General features: G+C 36.4%; 1 protein-coding gene across 2 annotated transcripts in view; it reads right to left on the bottom strand.

The window, feature by feature from the left end:
• Positions 1-23,295, bottom strand: part of LOC134533795 (dual 3',5'-cyclic-AMP and -GMP phosphodiesterase 11A-like) — a 159,863-nt gene that overhangs the window by 102,331 nt on the left and 34,237 nt on the right. For both annotated transcript variants that reach the window (XM_063371468.1, XM_063371460.1), the window contains exon 2: positions 526-927. In XM_063371468.1, the coding sequence (XP_063227538.1) occupies positions 526-881 (356 nt within the window). In that variant the 5' untranslated portion in view covers positions 882-927. The remainder of the gene's footprint in view (positions 1-525; positions 928-23,295) is intronic.

Genomic DNA, 23,295 nt, shown 5'->3' with positions numbered 1-23,295 from the left:
GCAGTCGCCGTCATCAAGGAGCAGTTTACCCACTGTAGGTAACTGTACTGTCAGTAGGTAACTAACTGCTCCCTGATGATGGCGACTGCAACGTCGACAGAAACGTCGGCGAATTATTTGCGCAAGGACACGTCGGCAACCCAGAAGCCAAGCTACTTCTTGTTGTCTGCGGGTTTATGTTTATTTTTGCACACAGAGGAAAAGGTTTGTTTGTATGAAACAAATATTTGTTTATATATGACGAAACAAATATATTTACTTGATGGAACAAAAAATTTTTGTTAGCTTAGCCGAACTCGGTAAGTAAAAAAAAAAATGATTTGTTACACCTAACCAAATATACATTTGAGTTGAAAAAAAAAATCATTTTAATGGGTCAACAGAATCTTTCCTACTACAAAATATTTGTTTGTATATGGCGAAATAAATATATATTTGTCAATTTTCTCTCAGTGCATTTATGAATATTTCCCTCGTGACATGCCGTGCGAAACTGCAATGAAGTGAAGGGGGCAGGGCGCTCACTTGCGCATGTCCTTGAGCGAGGAGCGGCGGCTGGAAGACCCGCCGTCGGGGCTGGAGCCCGCCGCCTCGTGCGTGCGGAACACGCTGCGGCTCTTGGAGCGCGCGAAGTCGTGCCGCAGGCAGCGCTTGGAGCCGGCGCGCCGGTGGGTCGCCGCGGCCGGGGGCGGCGTGGGGCTGGCCGCGCCGTCGCTGGAGCCGCCGCCGCCGCCCCCCGGGTCCTCGGCGGCGGGGAAGCCGCGCGCGACCAGCCACGCGTTGACGGCGGGCAGGTCCGCCTTGCGCAGCAGGTAGTCGCGGAAGAGGTCCGGGTGCGAGTCCAGCCACTCCTCCACCTCGCCGCGCGACAGCTGCGTCATGGCGCCCGCGTGCGCGCGCTCCTCCTCAGGCGCCGTCCGTCATGGCCTGAGCAAACCACCATTTACTATCCACCTGTATCCATCATGTGTAGAACAAATTTCAACTTTCAAACAAAACACAATGCAAACCACATGAACGAACTACAGCAATTATTTTAAAAAAATTGGTTGTCTGTAAATTCGGTTTACGGACGATAGTTTAACGTGACAACGTCATAACAAAACATTGATGAAATGATTGCATACTTTTATGAATAAAATTGAATCATTTTTATTTTAGTAATAAAATAATAAATACTTGAAATCATACTACTAGTAATCAGATTTTTAAAATGCAAGAATAATTAACCTTTATTGCCGAAATTGTTGTGATAAGCAATGAAAACAACATTAACTTTTCACTTCACTTTATAAACAGTCGAGTGGAAGAGAGATAGATGCGGCGCAAGCGTACAATGAGTGTAACGGGACACAGCGTAACGGAACAATGTGCGTAACGGGACACAGCGTAACGTGACAATGTGCGTAACGGGACAATTTTTCGTGCGAGCAGCCTGCGTTCATCGATTTATTAGACGGTGTCACGTCAAAAATGGTTTTCTTTATTAAAAAAATGTGAGCGAGTGTCTTTCATTACGTTATCAACTACATATCTTAGCAGGGGCGTAGCCAGGGGGGGGGGGGGTTTAGGGGTTCCAACCCCCCCCCCCCCTTTAGCACCAAATCTTTAATTAATTTATTATTCATCACTCAAACAAATTTCATATTAAAATTAATAAAATTTTTACTATTAAAATATTTAAATTTAAGAACCGAAAACTGCTAAAATAGTATTATTTTACACCTTAAAATCCTCATTTTTCCGGGGGAGGATTCCCCCTCCCTCTTTAATACGGGGGGGGGGGGGAGGGCATGCTTCTTAACACCCCCCATACACAAATCCTGGCTACGCCACTGTATCTGAGCACGAATCACATGTAATTTACGCACCCGCCGCTAGAATCCGCTGCAAGAGCAGCTACGTTGACTGTCGAATCACTCGATCTGCAGGCCGAAATTTTAAACTATTTAATGAAACAGCTCCGATAAAAGCGAAAAAGACTTGAAAAAAACAACTAAACCCCGACGTTAGATCTGAATTTCGACAAGGAGTTTTGTTACAATAATGCCCATCTTGCTAAAATTCATTTAACAGTTAATACTATAAAGTATTTCTTTAGCTGCGTGAACTTCGGTTCGCGCCATCCGCCATAGATAGCAGGATCATTCATTACACATTTCCGTTACTTTTCTTCTGTCACATTCACTAAATTACTCCAACTAAATGCCTTATCATTAGAGCTAAGATTTCACACATCAAATTATACATATAAGATACTAAACATGATCAAATGTATAAGTTTGAATTAGCAATATTACAAACAAGATACATAAATTATTTTGAATATCTATGGTACCTAATACTATATTTTAGCAACAGGAAAATTTTTCTCGATAGAACATTTTATAACAACCAATAAAACATAACTGACACGATAATTCTAAAAAAAAGATTTAATAATTCATATAAATTCACACATATTCCAGCACATCCAGTCACCAATTACTGATTCCACAGCTAAACCTGATCATGTTTTCTTAAATACTGAAAATAAATGTTGAGCCTGATTGACTCGGGCTGCAATGAAAACTTCAGTAGCCTACCAGCAACAAAGTCCAACAGCAACTTCAGTAGCCTACCAGCAACAAAGTCAAATAGAAACTACAGCAGCCTACCAGCAACAAAGTCAGATAGCAACTACAGCAGCCTACCAGCAACGAAGTTAAGCAGCAACATCAGTAGCCTACCAGCAACAAATTCAAACAACTACATTAACCTACCAGCAACAATGTCAAACAGCAACTTCAGCAGCCTACCAGCAACAAAGTCAAACAGCAACTTCAGCAGCCTACCAGCAACGAAGTTAAGCAGCAACATCAGTAGCCTACCAGCAACAAATTCAAACAACTACATTAACCTACCAGCAACAACGTCAAACAGCAACTTCAGCAGCCTACCAGCAACAAAGTTAAGCAGCAACATCAGTAGCCTACCAGCAACAAAGTCAAACAGGAACTACAGTAGCTTACAAGCAACATAGTCAAACTCCAACTTCAGAGAAATTTCTTTAATCTGGAACCACGGTTAAGCAATTCCGTCAGATTATTGAATAATAACAATAAACCCTAGGCGAACTAAGAACGCTGGCAGCGCAGTGGTGCCATTAGACTGCCAAGGTCAACAGTCGGAATCCACCCGGTTTACAGGAAGTGCGCAATCATAGATAACCAGCTTTAGGAACATTCTATACACTTCTTGCACGGAAGCACATGCCGTTTGTTAATCACCCTTGAAGATGACTGTAACAAGGCGTGCAGAAACGTCAGTCACGTTATCATATCCACAGAAGTGGCATCAACCCAAAAACCTAAACGTAGACTTTGGCTACGAAAGCCTACAATAGAGAATCAAATACACAGGAAATAAAATTCTGTACTTTTACAACTGATTCCTTTGGAAACCAGTTGCCAAGAAATAGCTTGTAATACTACAAGAAAGATATTGTAACTTTGTACAACACGTGGCTATGGTTGTTTTTGCAAATATGAAATACATGTTTTAAATCATACTGAGTATTTATTACAAAAATTGACACATAATTTTATACTTCGTTTGATGTTTCATTAAAAAATATTATTTTATCAACCATGGGAAATATAATCGAATGTTCAAAATTTTGATCTTATTTTGTTTAATTATGCTTCTAAACGTGCACAATTAATACTGAAAAGCTATTCAGGGAAAGGTTTAAAAATAACTTTAAGTATTGGAGGAAGTGGGACAACACAAAGAAAAATTTCCAGGGTAAGAATCTGAACCCAGTATTACTGCGAATACTATTTTGTAGTGATAGAACTGTTTTCATGTAAATGTAAAAATATTTAAATTTCTTATTTTGACATGAATATTTCTGTTTCGTTTAAAAAAAATGACAGTGCATTGGAGCAGATTTACCTGTGCGTTTTTATATTCCACTGTGACACCGAATGATCGACAAATTCCCCGTGCCTTTGCCTGCAGTGCCTTCTGCTAGTCTGAACAGCCAGTTCTATCAACGACTGAACAAAATTAAACTTTAGATGAATGGATACGATCCTAAAATCGCATAATCGGTTGGATCAGTTTTATGCCATAATAGATTTATAGTTTTTAATATTAAAATTTAGGAATGTTTTAAAGATTTCGACGTAGTTTCTAGCAACATTGTTATTATTATTATTAATAATTTTGTGGTCATTTCCACAAATGAATTCAATACTAACGGCAATGACTTCACGTAGTAGCCAGTCACTATTAACTTCAGGCATTTCACTAAATGACATCCTATTATTTAAGGAGGCCAAATTATTAAAATTCAACCATTGAAAATTGTTGTGGCCTTTAAGGTGTTGAATCGTACTATGAGTTTCACCTTTTTTAAAAACTTCCTATACTTCTGGACAAGTAGTTTCATATTTGAAATGTCCTCTTGGCTGTAAGAATACACTTAGCAAGACTACGAGAATTTCAAAACCCGCTACTATACATCAGATATAGATGCTTATGAGCTGATGGAGCGTTCCGGTTTGGTGGAAGCATTCCGCATACACATCGAGGTTTGCGCAGCGCGGAGGATTGGCGGTGGTCTTGCCATAGTTGTTTGTCGTCTGAAGGTTAACGTTCGCCTTTAATCTTAGTCCTGAGCGCGAGGACGCTATTCTCGAGTGTCAAACACCATTTGACTCACCACCAAGAATCCATGATTGTAAAACACAGCTGTGTCGCGGGGTGAATTGGTAATAAAAAGAATCAGGTACAAGTATTTTGCCGTCAAAAAAAAAAGACAATATTGTGTTTTGCCGAAATGTCTTAATGTTAGAAACAACCACAATAAAAGAAAAGCAAATGCTTTGAACTTACAGGCTTCCTCTAGACACAGAAGGCGTATTCGTTTGTTCGGCCGTGAAGAAAAAATAATTGCTGCATGAACTAAAGAGTTCGCCACTTGAAATAAATTTCGGTCGTTAACAGACATTTTTGCACTTCCCTATTCATCCTCCAAACTTCCCTACTATGGCTCTGAATTATTCCGTTCCAATTAATTTCTTTTTGGAACCGCGTGAATGTACACAGCAACTATCTTCCTCTCCAGTAAAGATTTCCACGAAAAGAAGAAAAAAATTATCTTTTGAATATTTTATTGAAACCTCAGCTGAACGTCTCTATTAAAGCATGCCCTCCTTAAAATCGTCGGGAGTGCTTTGTGGAATAATTTTTTCGTACGTTCAGAGGTAAACAACACCCTTCATCTGCCTTGCAAATGCGCTTTTTAATGAGTAACATCATCTCGGTGTACGGCATTTGTTGGAACAGAAGTCGCGTGGAACGGAAATGTGAAACCACTGTACAACCATCTGTGGCAAATAGCGCGAACCAAAGTTCACAAAACCAAAGAGAAATTATATAGTGTTAACGGTTTGATTAGTTCAACAAGATTTGCAGTATTTTTATGAAAATCCTTGTCGAAAATCAGGTCCAAAGCTGGGGTAGAGTATTTTTTTTGACGTGACGTCTAATAAATCGATGAACGCCGGCTGCACACACAAAAAAGTGTCCCGTTACGCACATTGTCCTGTTACGTGGTGTCCCGTTACGCCCATTGTACGCTTGCGCTGCATCTATCTCTCTTCCACTCGATTGGAACAACCATCGATTTGACTTTTTCGAGGCACATTAAACTTTATACACTCCCATTCGTTTCCTACTTTACCTATCATCGTCCTATTCTTAATAGAATATCACAGATTGGAAGAAGTTAAGTAGCAAACATGTATACAAGTTATAGTTAAAATAATCTCTTCGTTAAAGTAATAAACATATTTGAATTAATGAGTGCAAATAAAAGTAAATTTATCAATTAATTTGTAGATTTCATTTCACTCCTTCTTTGTATCCATACAAAATAGTGATAATTCAATAAAAATGATTCAATTTTATTCATAAAAGTATGCAATCATTTCATCAATTTTCTGTTATGACGTTGTCACGTTAAACTATCGTCCGTAAACCGACTTTACAGACAACCAATTTTTTTTTCTTCATATTTCTGCTTTTATGAGAACAGTTTCATTGTATGGTTTAACATTCCGCTCCGCAAATCAAATGATTTAATAGTAGACGTAGCTGCTCCGACAGCGAATTATAGCAGTGGGTGTGGGAAGTACGTGTGATTCGCATCAATAAGTTTAGTTGAAAACACAATTTTCGTATATTTATCAAGATCGCCAATATTTTAAAGAATTATACGTTAAAATTTCGTATCCGAGTTTCGTATTATACCTAAGTGTATTTGCAACATGATGAGAACACACGAATTTGCTCGTTACCGAGGTTATATGTTGCACATCTCTGGCGAGTACTGAAAGACACATTTTTTTTTAACACTCAGCGGAAAGAATAAAAAATTTATATTGATCAACCGTTGAGGCTAATCATTCTACGTTCGGACGACTGTCGTTCGCGTCTCAGGTTGGTTATGCTCCGGGTGAACGGGGACTGCAAAATTCAATCCAGGGATCCATCAGGCACAAGCCTACATTTTCAATATTACATTATTGGGGCTGCTTCGAGAAACGAGGTCAGATAACTCTCCTCCCACGCAGACCATGTGACCTAGATCCCTGGAGGTATCGAATCTGGATTTCATAAAGCTGTACTTCTTTAGGCGCGTTGTGGGTGACATTTTAGCGAGCTATACGGAAATGCAATGAAGTGCGCGCTCACCTCGGACGGAAGTTAAACTCGATGAAGTCCAATGCGCATGCCCGTTTCTGCTACGGGAAGCCTTCTTTTCACAGACGAGAAAGCCAAACGCCCGATCGTGCATCTTCGGTTTTTTTTGTTCATTGTAACTCATGATAACTAATGGTCAATTAGGTTAGGTTAGCTACATTATAAATACTTTAAAACATTGTGGACAATTGATTTGGTTAGGATAGCTACATTAAAGATACTGTGAAATCATTTAAACGATTTCCTAGCCCTGGATAGCTACATATTAAAAAGTTATTTGCTAAGCAACCATAAAATGATTTTACAGTATTTTTAATGTAGCTATACTTACCTAATATAACCAACCATCCACAATGTTTTAAAATATTTATAATAAAGCTAACCTATCCTAATCGACCGCAAAATTTAATGCCACACCGGTTTATACAATGAGATAGAACGAAAAAAAATAGCGAGCATAAACTTCGGTGAACTTCGGGTGTGGCTCTCTCGTCTGTGAAATGAAGACTTCCCTTTCTGCTACACACACGAGCCGAAGTCCTCCAGATAACCGATCGCATTAACCTGTATGTATTGGCTTTCGTGAACATCAAGGGACGTATCACGCGTATCCAGTGTGCCAAATACATCTTTGTGATAGCGAAACTATATCCTGGAATACATTTTATAAACTTCAATATTCAAAACATAAATAATTACAACTTTAAAAATACGTTATAATCTTAGGATTAGCAACATTGATAGCCCAATATATTTCACAAATTTTGACTGCGTCTCCTTAGCTCGGTAGGTAAATGTGCGGTGTCGGATACAAGATTTTAGGTTAAAATCCCGCCTGTGATATATTTTTTTAAATTATTTATGCAACTTATTATTGAATTTAAAAACTAATATTTGAAGTTATATAATTATTAGTTATTCGTGTAACTAATTGTTATAATTTTTAATACAGAGCTCAGTCCGTTCGTTTGGTTATATTACACTAGGTAGGGCTATATATATATATATATATATATATATATATATATATATATATATATATACACACACATATATAATTTTTTCCTCATTCTTTATTTCCCATCCTTTAAAACCGAAATGTTAGTACTTCGTGATGAAATTTTACATATTTAAAATTTTAAATGAGACAACATTTACTGCCTACATCTGAATTCTTAAAATAAATTTAATTCTCCCATACACCAGTATTTTAAATTTCTGAAATAAAACAAATTTTTGTATCCGATTTACTCTAAAAAGAAGCCTTTATACAACTGGATAAAACCCGGGAAATTCCGGGTATTTCAGCGTACTCTATGGCCATTGTGCTCCAAAATATTTTTCTGTGTCAAAAGTTATGTACCCAAATTTTGATTACGTTTGTAAATATAAATTCCACAATAGTTTAGTGTATCAAGTCAAAAAAAAGTTTAACTTCTAACACGCGTACAGAAGTACACGCAAGTGGGAAATGAAGGGGATGCCAACGTGGCCGTGTTTTTTTTTCTTCTTGGGGTGCTTCTATAATAAATAATTATATGAGAAATAAAAATAACAAATTTCATAAACATCAAAGACATTCTACCAAAAAATATAAGTTAACAATTGATAACTATTCATTTTCAATCAAATAAACAATATTTATAATCTAATTAAAAATAAATAAATAAATAAAATATTATAGCCTAGACATACCAAAAAAAGTCACAAATACATGTGAATAAAAACTAAATTTACACATCAGTACAAATAAAAAAATTATCATTATATACCTAAAGTATAATATATTAAAGGCATATTATAAAATGGCCCTTTTTAAAATCTATCTAATGCTAAAATGATAAAGATTTAAAGATATTGCATTTAATGTTGTTCGTAATTGGCTGAGTTTATTTCGGGTACATTCTACTGTCCGCGCACCAATCTCAGCCGTGCAATGCTGAAATAAATGCGTACTGAACGGCCTGGCCAAATAGGTGCAATGGCTTCTCTTGCACAACTGCTAGCGCAGGCATACCTTGTTGCAGTCTAATGAGCTATCAGAATTAATTTTTGCGAAAAAAAAAAAAAAAACTTATCCATTTCACCTATTATTTTTAATCCCAGCAATAAACGAACATATTGCATTAAAAAATATTTAATCTGATCAATCGTGTTTTATGGTTTCCTAAATTGTCATGAACACGAAGTTATAGCAATGTGCTGGAAAACGTATGTACATAGACAGCCAATGTGTGGCTCGTAACATTAAAAAAAAATACCATCCAGGCAACAAGTTACCAACTGATTTCTTTGTGCAACACGCAAAAACGTTTTCCGAGTGTATTCCGCGGCTCAACGCCACGTCCGCCAAGTTTTCAACACGTGAAACCTTCTAGCGTCACATTCGCCGCGCATCCAACCCAACTCACCTTGTTCGAGAGGCAACTGCACATCCCACACTACCGCCTTGCGTTCAACAAAACATCCGCGGTTGTCTATTAATACAGATGGCTTGGATCTGCCGTCTACAGCAGGGGCCCATCTCAGCGCACAGCTGCCTGATTTGCATCGCTTATTAACCTCTGGTGTTGAACGCATTATGACTTGCAGCTTTGTAGACGAAACGTATACCTATATTAGTACCATCGTATCGTCAACAGAAATATTTATAGATACGAGATGTTGTTATATGAGACAACTCCATCGTATCACCTACAAATAGAGAAAGATGCGTTTGTAGACCCAAGTTTAAGGTGTATTTCGAAGAAAGTCTACCTATGAAATCGTAACCATAGGGAACTTCCGGGAAATTTCTACCAGGTTTTTCGTTTCGTCGTCCTAAAACCCCAATATCCTTAACAATTTTAAAGTGTCTGTAGTGTGTGTATGTCTTACCTTATATATATATATATATATATATATATATATATATATATATATAATCTCGGTCGAATTCGATAATGAGCATAAGCGGACCAACCTGGTAAAAATAGAGAATTTTTTTAAACTAAAAAAAGTACCGTTATCATGAAATTAATTGCTTCTGTTGGAAATATTTTTTTTGAGAAGAGTATCCAATGTTTTCAGGTTTATTTAACTCCTTTACTAGTAAAGCTAGCTATGAGTCGAAGAGTTACAGCTTGGTTAGCAAAATATCACACACTCTTATAGTCGCGCATGGACTGTTTATTGTCCAAAATTAGCATAATTTACTTCATATGACAGTCTGAATTGCATGCAGCATACGAGAAGACAAGTTTGTAAAGAAGGGTCGAAAGAGTGGAATACAGGCAAATTACGCTTCGAAATTGTTCGAAATAATTGTTGGACTTTACGTTAACTTTTGCGGTCATCTGTTATGTGTTTAAAAATTTTGTAAGAGCTTTTAAATTTGGTGTTTGGTTTATCTAATTATTCGATGAGTGCAAGTCCTACGACATAAATTAAATGTTCTCACTAACATATTATATCTGCATATACACGCTGAGGCGTATATGGCAAGAATATTACACCAAGAAAAGGAATTTTTTTTTGTCTTTATACGCAGTAGGCCTAATACCCAAAAAGAAAAGAACATTCTAAAAATTTTAGGAAACAGTTTCAAGAAGATGTTTATACAATTGTTTTCTGTGTCTTATTTATGACTACTACGGATATATTCCCAGTAGTTAAAAAGTATAGTGAGAAAACCCAAGACAATACTTGACAAATAAAAAAAAAATGTTCGGCACTTCATATGACGTAACTTTTATTTCAAAATCCCCCCTCCTTTCCCCCCTCCCCCAACACCCATCTTCTCTTCGCAAATCCGAGAGAGACATGTGAGTTTTAATCCGTGTCCCAGTGACTGTGATTAAAACTTCCTGCTATTGCTTTTGGAACAGTAAATGCTTTTATCACATAAATGTAGGCTACATATGAGCGAAAATCCGTTTTATATCATTTGAGTGGCCGATTCCATTTCGCGATGCGATTTTTTTTGGGGGGGGGGGGGGAAGGGGGGTGTAATGTTTTGGCAACTTTATATTTTTCGGATGAAGAGAAGGAGGCAGAGCAACTTTGGAAAGCCAAACATCAGCAGTTTTGGACGCTAATTATTTTGTTTTTCCGTGGTACTCTAAAAATGCCAATGAAACCTAAGATAAGTAAAATTGAATTTTTTGTGCGTTTATAAGCGTATATTTTAAACATGCCATTTTAAATCAGTAGGCCTATAAAGTATTAGTTTTAATCTAGAGCGTGTTATTAATTAACATACTGTACTATGTATAGTTTTATTTTCAGTCACTAATTAATTACTCATTCTGCTCACTGATATGGATTAACTTTATTTACAGTATAAATATAATACGTAAGTTCCAGCCAGTATCAGAGATATCTAAAGCCAAGATTAACAATGTGTATCATGCAATTCAAAACGATGAGTTATAATTTACCGAAATCATTTAACTTTCTACCAAAATCAGCTTATCCAAAATTATGCGATTCTACTCAGACGTTCATATAGTAAAAATATAATAATATACAGAACGAATGCATAAAAGTGCTGTTTTTTTTGGAAGATGAGAAACTATCACACTATCATACTTGATACGTCACCGAGCAAGCCATCTTGAATTATTGTTTGGTTTTTGATCTTTTCAAAATCTCATACAGAAATATTTTGAATATGTGCGTACATGAGGGCCTACCTACCTGTGATATTTACGCATTTAGTCAAATAAAATGTTTTAATTTTAAAGACCTACGCGTATTGCTGTTATTCGTAGGACTTTTAACAATTAAAACATTTAATAAAACAGTTAATAAAGTAAGTATTTTTACAGTATGACTAGTCAAAAATACCCGATTAAATTTTTTTTTTGCAGCTTAAGTTTTTCAAATTATTATTTTTTCCTAGAAGAATATCATGATTTATTATTTTAATTGTTAACAATAGTAGGTGTGTTAAAGACTGCGTAGAAAAATTTTTCAGTGACAGTTCTTAATAATTTGGTACGGGGTGTGGTTAAAATCTTTTGAAAACGTGCCTACGACTCGAAAATTATGATACTTTGTGAATTTTTTTTTCATTCATAACCGCAAATTACTGGCTTATCAACGGTTCTCCGTTTGATGTTGAGTTAAAGGATACGCTATATAATGCGTAACTCGATTATACTGCCGTGTTTAAAGTTTTATAACATTTTAAAATCCATCTTATTTTCGTTACACTCCAATTTTTAAATGGACATCCCAATTAATAAGACGTATTCACGTAAAAAAAAAAAACCTGGTAAGGTGATTCAATATTCTGACATGAAAAGGTCAAGTGTTAAAATGTAGCGGAAAATAAAATGGAGCAAATGAGAAGACCCTGACAAGCACTATTTTTGTAAACTGAACAGAAATATTCATATTTGTACATGTTTTACAGTTAGGTATATGAAAACTGTATCACTACAAAATAGGGTTCGCAGAAATACTGAGTTTGGATTCTTACTCGGGAATTTATGCTCTGTGTTAAACCGTTCCCTGAATAGCTTTCCAGCATTAACTGCGCACATAATGTGCGTTATGAAACAGCATAAATTCAACAAAGCATTTGTTTAAAAGAAATTCTGAATGAAACATCAATTAAAATAAATATCTGTGTGCCCATTTTCGTAAGAAATACACAGTATTATCTCGAAAAACGTATTTCATATATGCGAAAATAGCCACAGCCAAGTGTTGTACAAAGTTACAGTTTTTTCTTTCTTGTACTGGTATTACGACCTATTAAAAAAAAAATTTTTGGCAACTAGTTATCATAGAAATCTTTTGTAAATGATCAGAATTTTTTTTTCCTTGTGTGACATGTTCATCTGTGCAACACCGTATCTCGTGAGCTCGCTGTGTGAAACAGTAGCGCGATATTTTCCCCTGGCGGGGCTTTCTCCCCGGGAAGCCTTATTTTCACAGACGACAGTGTCAAACGCCCGATCGTGCATCTTAGGTTTTTTTTTGTTCATTGTAACTCATGATAACTAATGGTCAATTAGGTTAGGTTAGCCACATTATAAATACTTTAAAACATTGTGGACGATTGATTAGGTTAGGATAGCTACATTAAAGATACTGTGAAATCATGTGTAAACGGTTTCCTAGCATGAACTTCGGGGAACTTCGGGTGTGGCTCTCTCTCGTCTGTGAAATGAAGGCTTCCCTCTGTGAGGGAGTGCACTCGAGAGCGGACTGCTCATATTCGAGTAACTAGTGCGCTCTGGTGACTTCCCTGCGTGCTCGTGTTGACCGCGAAAACCACGGCGTCAAGTTCAGGGACAGAGTCCTCCTGCGCACGAGAACAAATGCTGACTTTAAGGAGACGTTCTCATAAGGAGACGTCTCATCTGGTGATTCGGCACTTCTTTGGTTGAAGCTTTCCTCGCCGTCACAGAGCCTCCCAGATCGACTGTGAACCAATAGCAGAAGCAGCACAGAGGTGTCAAGTAGTTGAATTCCAGATGAATTCTCGAAATCTCAACGGTCTCTTGAAATCATTATTTTCGAACACGTGCGAGTTATGAATCTTGCTCAAATTACCAATTAATTCCTTATAATTACACTGTGTTATGTAAAATGTTTTCTGCAATTTTTTTACACAAATAGTTTGTCTATTTTTTACGCAAACTCCTAGTGGCACACCTGATGTCCTAATCAACTTTAGGTTAATTTTCCGTGTGGTCGTCATATAATTTATTTTACATTGGTGGGTTTATTAAATAAACACGTTGTTTATTGGTTTTTTTATTTTTATTGCATAACTAAGTACTATTTATGAGTATCGCGTATGTAAAAAAAAGTGTTTTGGGACTGTAATTATAATCTTCATCTGTACCGTCGGTCCTAATCGCCTTTATGTACAGTTTTAAAACTTGATATCATCACACTGAAATAATGAAACGTTAATAAAACAACACAAAGTACAGTATTGAACATTCGATTATCTTTTCCATGGTTTATAAAAAAACTTGCATGAAGCATCAATTAATATATTAAATTATGCGCCAATTTTCGTAAGAAATACTCAGTATTATCTGGAAAAACGTATTTCAAATGTGCAAAAATATCCATAGTTATGTGCTGTACAAAGTTACAATATGTTTCTCGTAGTATGAAAAACTATTTCTTGGCATCTGGTTTCCAGAGGAAACTTTTGTAAAAGTACAGAGTATTTTTTTGACGTAACAACGTCTAAAAAATTGATGAACGCTGTCTGCACGCACGAAAAAAGATGACTCATTGTCCCGTTACGCACATTTTCCCGTTACGCTGTGTCCCGTTACGCTCATTTACGCTTGCGCCGCATCTATCTCTCTTCCACTCGATTGGAACAACCATCGATTTGACTTTTTCGAGGCACATTAAACTTGAAACACTCCCATTCGTTTCCTACTTTTCCTATCATCGTCCTATCCTTAACAAAATAACAGAGAATGGAAGAAGTTAAATATCAAACATGTATAAAAGTTATAGTTAAAATAATCTCTTCGTTAAAGTAATAAACATATTTGAAATAATGAGTGCAAATAAAAGTAAATTTATCAATTAAATTTTAGATTTCATTTCACTCCTTCTTTGTATCCATACAAAATAGTGATAATTCAATAAAAAGATTCAATTTTATTCATAAAACTATGCAATCATTTCATCAATGTTTTGTTATGACGTTGTCACGTTAAACTATAGTCCGTAAACCGACTTTACAGACAACCAATTTTTTTTGTTCTGTGTAGCTAAGCTAAGCTTTTTTATTTTATATAAAAAGATAAATGATAATCGGTTATTTTCGAGGGAAAAAAATTCTTCTGGCTGCGACAGTGTCGCCACTTGAAGGTATAGAACAAGAAACACACAAGGCGTGAAAACAAGCAGTAGGTACTTGTTGAACTGCCCACAGTTAGAGTACATTTACCGCAGCGCGCTTTCCTCCCACTCCCACTTCGCTCGCGCCTCTCGCACAGCCTTCGCTCGATACACATCTGCTCACTCAGCGACTGAAAGGGGCTTTTAACAGCGGGCGGTAACAGTTTCGGGATCCACCGACGCAGTGAAGGCGAGCAAGTTTTCGGACTGCTATTATTTAAGCGGGGAGATTGAAACCACTTCGAAACACACACACTCACACACACACACACACACATACATATATATACATATATACATATTCTAGCCAATGCTCGCCATCGTGACAGAACGTGGTGTCCTTGACACAGTTTTTCTGTATATGGAAGCGAGTCGTTAACAACGTTGAGAGAAAGTTGAGAAAGCCAAACTGGTCCATGATTCATAAATATTGGCTTCAGTTAGCATAATGGAAATTAAGTGATTATAACCACGGCAGTTTATAAAAAAACTCTTATAGTGCAAGTTGACGAACAAAGACCGGTATCGCCTCTTGAAAAAAAAATCATCTAGGTGCATTCAAAATCATGTAACAACTTTATTAAGTCTTGCTGACAGTAGATTAAGTTTCATCCTGCAATAGCTACGACATTTCTTCAATTATCATCTATAGGTGCATTCAAAATCACGTAACTACTTTATTAAGTCTTGACTGACAGTAGATTAAGTTTTATCCTGCAATAGCTACGACATTTCTTCAATTTAACAAACAGCGCGAAACAAGCCTCAATGTTTGTGAGAACTTTGTGAATAATAGATTTTATATACTCATTTAAAGTATTTTTTTCTTATCACTAGCGTTCCGAGCTGAGAGAAAAAAAAGCTGAGTAAGGACAACGAAACACCGCTGGCGCAACGTTGCTCGATACATGAATAAAAGTCAAATATTCTGTTATTATTTTGAGGTAACTTTAAGAGGCGCTGATTTTTCGAGGTAATATTTCGGGACTGGCTGCGTCACTTTAGCATCGTCTGTGTTTCGTGACTGGTTGGATTTTTTTTCCTGATACACGTATACTGCCGACACACGTATCACAGCCATACCGCAAGGAAGGAAAAAGTTCCGATTGTCCTTTTTAAATAAGTCGTTAGCTTGAGACGCTGCCATATTCAGTACTTATCATTCTTTCTAGCGAGTTCCATTCAAGTTATAGGGACCGGAAAAAATTGTGAGTTCAACGACCTCAATAAAGGACTCCTCAGTCCTCTGAATATTCGGACAAACGTAATTTGTTCATCAACGGCTTAATTGAGAGGCGTCGCAACTGGGTGACTTGTGATCCGATACTTCTTTGGTTCAAGATAAATCTCTAACCAGGATTCCCACATATTAACCATGTACCAACAGCATAAGCATAAGCAAAGGTAGATTTTAGCTGGTAGCGAAATGAATTCGAGAAATTTTCCGGCCTTTTATAACGCCACGGTTGGTTTTGCTAACCAGAGTGTAGAAAAAATTCTGTACTTTTACAAAAAAATTCATTTGGAAACCAGTTGCCAAGAAATAGTTTGTAAGACTACAAGAAAGATATAATAACTTTGTACAATACATGGCTATGGTTATTTTTGCATACATGAAATAGGTTTTTCTAAATAATACTGTGTATTTATTTCGAAAATTAGCGCATTTAAATTTTTTTATATTTCATTCAAACATATTTTTTTACCATGGAAAAGATAACTGAAAAATCAATAATTTGTCTTTATTAAGTTTTATTGTGCTTATTAATGTGCGTAGTAAATACTGGAAAGCTATTAAGAAAAAAATTTTAACAATGATTTATAACTATTGGATGTACTAGGACAACACAAAGCATAATTTACCGGGTAATAATCCGAACCCAGTATTACTGCAAACACTATTATGCAGTGATACAGTTGGTTTCCTGGCACAAAGCAAGGAAGATAAAAGAGTCGCAGCTCAATGTTATAACTAACACACTTGTTTTGTTTGGAAATCAGCGACCTGTGCGGTATTTAAAAGCATCCTAACGAACTAAAAGTCATTAAATTTACAGAAAACCAGTAATTCAGTAATTCAATAATTCAGTAATCCAGTAATAATCTACGATGATGGCGACAGTGACTAATAAGATGGTGTCAAGACCAAACATTGTGATGAAGCACTTAAACCTGTCAAGATCGAAGACTATGATGAAGCCCTGAGACCAAAGCAAGAGAAATGACGTGATAAAATAAATTATTGTGATCAAGCTTACGATGATCACTGGGACGATAGTGATCTTAAAAATATTAATAACAAACATTCCAGGAAGATGACAATAACAGAAGAGATTAATTACGCATTATGAGAAGATCTTAACATATTGATTGATCGTCTGAGACTACTGATGGCTTCACTTAAGGCAGGAAACTACTCGCACCTCAATGCAGTAGCCTTCATACTCAAAGAACTGAGGGAAGCTGGCTATGTACAATAATGTCTTCTTTTACCTGCATTTGTATAAAATTTTATATATATATATATATATTGGATTTCAAAACTGATTGTTTTATTCCTCAAAAACTGATTTGTAACTAAGACTGAGTTCTCGTAATACAGCTCTTTTTTTTAATGTGCTTCCAAATGTGCTTCCTTTTTCCTGAATGTGCTTCCTTTCAGTCAAATGTGCTTCTTTTTTGTCGAATGTGATTCAAATGTGCTTACCTTTCGTTGATTGTACTTTCAATTGTGCTTCCTTTTCGTTGATTGTGCTTACAATTGTGCTTCCTCTTCGTGGAATTTACTTTCGATTGTGCTTCCTTTTTTAGATTGTGCTTCCAAAATGTGCTTACTTTTATGATTGTGCTTTCAAATGAGCTTTCTTTTTATGATTGTGCTTCCTTTTTGACGAATGAGCATCGATAAGTCTGCACTCAGGACATGATTGGTCTCGTGGTCCTGAGATGTCTGGTCTATACGCCAGGCATTAAACAGGATCTGTTTAAAATGTTGGTCGAGCATTGACAAAAATTATCTCTTGGTTCGGTGAACTGTTTAAAATGTTCGCTGAGTATCGACGAAAAATACCTCTTGGCTACCTTACCACCTACTGGATGCGCCTGGCTACCAACTGGATGTGACTGGCCAGCTACGAGACGTGTGTGGCCACTGATTGGATGTGGCTGGTTAATCGACTGCCATGTGGAGATGCGCTTTTGTTTTTGTTTTTCTCAAACCTGTCATGTTGCTAATTTTTAATACAATTTCCTTTTATTGCAACAAGCCAGGATTGAACCAAGGACGTATATCCATCAAATCAATCATTATTTAACAAATGATTTATGAAATATTTTATCCAGCTTAAAATTTACAGAATTTCAAGATGGTGGCCAAGACGGCTGGCAAGATGGCGGACGCCACGGTAATAAATACTACTGCATCTGTCGGGCAAAAATAAAACTAATATGGCGAAAGCGCCCTTTAGCAGACGAAGATAAAATGGCAACCTCCACCAGACAACAAGATGGCAGACCCAAAATGGCTGCCATTACGTCGTACTGGCTGACCTAATATCGGCCTTAGTATTAGTGGTGGGAGGTCAGTCTGCCGGTGGCTTCCCTGGAGGAAGGAGCCATTGGCATTTTTAATCGAATGATATCGTCGAGTTAGAACCGAGGACTCCATGACGTAATAGCGTTTTATAAATAAAATTTTATTATATAATAATTTTCAAATGTTAAAAATTTTCGCAATTTTCTAATATAAAAATTGCGGATGTCAATATGGCGGTCATAACGATGATTCTATCTGTGTCGTCAGAATCTAAAAAAGTGGCTGTGACATCAGATCCAAATTGGCGGACATGTTACTAGAATTCTAGTTGGCGACCGTAACGAAAATTGCAAAATTTGGGGATTGGGTGCTCGATTTCAAGATGGCGGAATCAAAGAAGGCGACTGAGGTCAAGGTCAAAGTTGAAGGTCTAAGGAAAATGTCAAGGTCAAAATTCAAGGTCAAGATTTAGGTAAGATGTCAAAGTCATGACCTCTGATGGGGCTTTCGTGGAAAATTGCCCCTCTCGATGGAAATTTGGCCCCTCTGGATTTTTACGGAAAAAATTGGAAATTTTTCTTAAAAACGGGAATATTTCCCTCGAACTAGGACAATTTCTAGTCATTTTTGAGGAATTTTGAAGGTCACGGTCATACAAGATGGCCACCCTGACGTCAGGGCAGTCGGTCATTGAACCGCCCCAAGCTCCACACTCTGACTCCAGTGCCAGAACACACATTCCTATATTACTACAGTCATCAAACCAATATCATATCCTAAAATAATACATTTCTCAAAAAATGGGTGCGTGTACTTATGTAAACGCGTTAGAAGTGGTGTAATAAAAAAATTAACTTTTATATTGCGTTATATTTCGTAATTAAAATAATTTAATTAAATAAAATAATCAACAAAAATTTTAATAAATACTCAGTAATCAGTATTAAAAGAAATTTATATAAATTTTAATAAATACTGAAAAACCAAAAATGCCATAGTTTTATCCTAATTAATAATGTTTTAATTTATAATGCAATTAATTTATACCAACGGGAACATAACCTGACAAACACTTACATGAAAATGAAAACGGCCATGAGACTACTAAACCCTCCACAGACACTCCCTGCCAGCAAAAATGGAAACTTACAAGCAACCTGACATTGTTGTACATACAAGAACATAACCACAGTTATATAAATAATATTCACAATAAATAATGTTTTTAATTATACGTACCAGAATTCAATATCAATCACTAAAGTATAATATTTTAAAATACGTATACATATATTATTTTAAGTAGTTTTTTTTATGATGTCAATTTTTGTTGAATGCTGCGCGCGCATCTTAAAATGTAATTTCGTGAATTGAACGGAAATGTGACATCTGTGGCGGATGTCTTCATCCTTTTTTTTTTTCAGAGCAATTTAAATAAAAATATAATAAACATAAGTTTAAAATTTAGCTCTGCAAATGGAATAGTTTGATAGTTGATGTAGTTGCTCTGGCATCGAATTCTAGTGGCGGTTGCGGAAACTACATATGATTCGCGTCCAGAAATTTAGTTGAATAAACATTTTGCGTCTATTTATCTCTCTCGGCATTATTTTAATGAATTCTGCGTTATTTTTCTTGTCCACGTTTCATATTATAAGTGTATTAACATGAAGAACATATGGATTTGCTTTTTACCGAAGTAGATGTGGCACATCACTGGCGAGTAATAATACCTAAACATGCTCACGTGTTCTTTTAATATCCTACATTAGTAAATATTTGCCTCCCAAATCAATTGCCGTTAATAAAAACGTGTTAATAACTACAGTACGGTCTTGCAATAACATCTTGAAGACTGCAGGTCACAGCTCTACCACTCTGGTTCTGGGGTAGAGCGCCTGCCCTGTGACTTGTAGGACCCGGGTTCGCGGCTAGGCTCCTCCAAGGCGGATTGGAATACGGCGCAACAAGTCAGGCTACCAAAGAAACGGTGGGTGGAAACAGAAAACCTTCTAGTGTGGCTTCCGTTATGAGGGGCTCGTTTCTTTTCTAGGGCTCCCCATGCGGAGACCATCCGGGGGTTTCTCCGGGTCGAGGAGTTTTGCAAAAATATCACGATACTTATTTTTTATTCAAGACACTGAACTGGCTTTATTGTAAAAAAATATGTATAAATTAGTTATTTTATTTAGTAAAATAAATGAATTAATTTTAATTAGTAAACATGCTGAATTTTTATTCCAATCCATTAATTGATAAAATTTCTATTTGCAAAACAATTATTCATACGGGAACCTCACTCATACCTTCAAATACACTCACATAAGAAAAATATTTCCAATAAAAAAATTAAAATACTAAATTTAAAGCATTAGACTATATGCTGTATAGGTGATAGAAAGTATTAAAGGATAGTTGTACTTTTACCTATGTGAAACGTAATTAATTTAATATCACTTGAAGTAATGGACTGAGCTAAGTATTAGACAATATTAAAGATACGATAAACAAATAAAATATACCTACTTGCTTAAGCACAATTTGTATTTCCAGTAATCTACAATGTAAAAAAATTTTCCACTGCCGAGTTATGAACCACGTTCCTATAGTTTATTAACCCCGCACTTTACTTTTACTTTACAATGAATTTTTTAGTTTACCATATATATTCTATGGTAGTTTGATTTAGCATACCACTACTATTGGTTCCATGTTCATACACGTGGGTAGGCCATCTTACTATGAAAATTTCCTTGCATGTTGCATTGCGTTGCGATGCGCGTGCATTGTAAAAATTCACCCTCATTTTCCCATAACGCGCCTAAAGAAATATAACTTTAAAACGTTTACGAACAAACAGCTGTTTGTAATATAAGATGGATAATTTTTTGTAAGCTTTCGTTCTAAATATGTGAGTTATATCTACGAAGTAGATAGCTTACACACAGCTTAACCTGAGTTAAAAGGGTAGCTGTTTAGGTTACAAGCATAAATAAAAATAATTTATACACTTTTTGTTACAATACCGTATATTTTATACAGGATTTATGTTATGTTCGATTCCTAGATATTTTTATTAATTCTGTAACTAACAGAATACAACAATAATTGTGGCAATTGTTGCTCACTGACATAAAATAACAATCGAAAGAGCCACCTCAGCAGACACGGCCGTCGAAAAGCCCGCGTTAATTAAATGATATGAAAATGGTAATTATTGTGCATTTAAATACCAAGTTTAGTTAAAGGCTATATTGCTACATAAATGCTCCGGAATTTCTTTATAAAGCATTAAAAAGTTAATGTCGAGTTCTGAACCACGCAGCTAACCAGATACTAATTTTCTATTACTGTAAAGCTGCAGAGATGACTAACATTATGTTCTGTTAATAAGTACACGCATACATACAAACATACATGTACAGTTATATTCTCGTCGTCCTGCCGGACTGCTTCTAACCGACCCCCTTCCCCTTTCCTTGCGCGATTCCCTTACCGCCTAAGGCGCAGTTGAGGCACGCGTCTGTGAGCCAATCTAGGGTTTGGAAATACACCTCCCGGACCACAGACAGTTCTGGAGCTTTCTCCGATAACCTCTCTTTCTATCTTTCTTTTCTATGCGCCATCGTCCGTTTGCTGTTTATGTTTGCTCGTTGTTTTCCATAAAATGGCGGATGACGAAAGAGATATAATAACAAGAGCTTGCGGAGGACTGTGGGGTATTAATAATGAAGAATTTACGAATCTCGATATCAGGAACGCGACCTTAACAATTTGCCAGATTGGTTTTAATATTAGAAATCCCAGATGGCATGGTGTTAGTGCTCGAAGCCAGATACAACAAACACTGAACATTCTCCCTCAGACTGTTTTTTCCGTGGTTCGGCCCGATGATGCGTGGGCCGCTTTAAGAAGGTTCTTCGTAGGGTTAGGTTGGATCTTCACCTCCCGAGTTCTTTGTTCCGTGCACGAACAACGGACGTGCAGGAAGAATAAGTGTGTCTGCTGTGTACTAGAAGACGGAATTTCAATAGTCCGACGCCTCCATTAGTCCGTCATCCGTCCATCTATCACGTGACCTGCAATCCATCAGAGGGCACGAAAAATTATCATCATCCATCCGACCGACAAAAGTTTGGTAACTTCATACATTTGACGGAAGAACGGGTGAAATTGTAACCTCCAAATGTCTGCAAGTGTTTTGCGAAACATTTTAAATTATATTAGACTTTTTTTAAGCTTGTTTTATTATTTAGGTATTAAATACTGAGTTTTAAATTTATCGTTGAACACATTTTAAATGTTGTGTTTCGAATCAAAAATCGTCCGATTCACACAAGTGTAAATAATTACGCACGGTAAGTCTGAAAACGTGGAAATAAATACCAGAGTGAAACAAATTGAATTTTATGAGTTTTAAGATCATAGATCACACGATTATCACGCTAATATAATTGAATAAGATATTTTTTCTCCAAAGGAAGTGTTGTAAATCGCTCGGCGGCTGACGGACCACCGGATGATGAACGGACGGGCGACGAACGGCACGACGAACTATTGTAATTCCGGCTTAACAAGTATTTGAGGATTTTTTTTAACACTCCTGTATAATTATTGTGAGCTCATATTCAAAAGTAAGAAAATTCAGTAGTCTAAACGTAAATTTATGAATTTTCAAAATTTACTGGATATTCTGTAACAAGTGTTCTTCGGAAATTTAAAGTGAAAATTTTTTTAAGAGGCCCGCCTAGTCAGGGGTACATTTGTGTTCGTGAAGCGGGATGATAAGTGCAAAGCTAGCTGTTTTTTATAGTGCGGTATCGCCTCTAAGCGCAAGGCTCTGAACTGGCGCGCAGTGTTCTCGTCGTGCATAGGACAACTATGAAGTTTGAGCGGTGATCAAACATTATATGGCGGAGGAAGGAAGATAAATGTGTAACGAAAGTCCCTTGAGTGCTTTCAAGAATCTGTGTCGGGGTTTTCGTACCTATAATTTATTAAATAAATCCTCACTTTAGCCATTTTCACGCTACTAAAAAAAGTGTGTACAGTTAAAATAAAAGGAAATAGGGAATAAAATGACTTATCCACTCTCAGCGTATACTTAAATGGTTTTCGTAAATACCAGCCAATCTAAT

This window comes from Bacillus rossius, chromosome 1 (assembly GCF_032445375.1).
Source record: "Bacillus rossius redtenbacheri isolate Brsri chromosome 1, Brsri_v3, whole genome shotgun sequence".
Classification (NCBI taxonomy): Eukaryota; Metazoa; Arthropoda; class Insecta; order Phasmatodea; family Bacillidae; genus Bacillus; species Bacillus rossius.
This window is presented reverse-complemented; position numbering and strand designations above follow the sequence as displayed.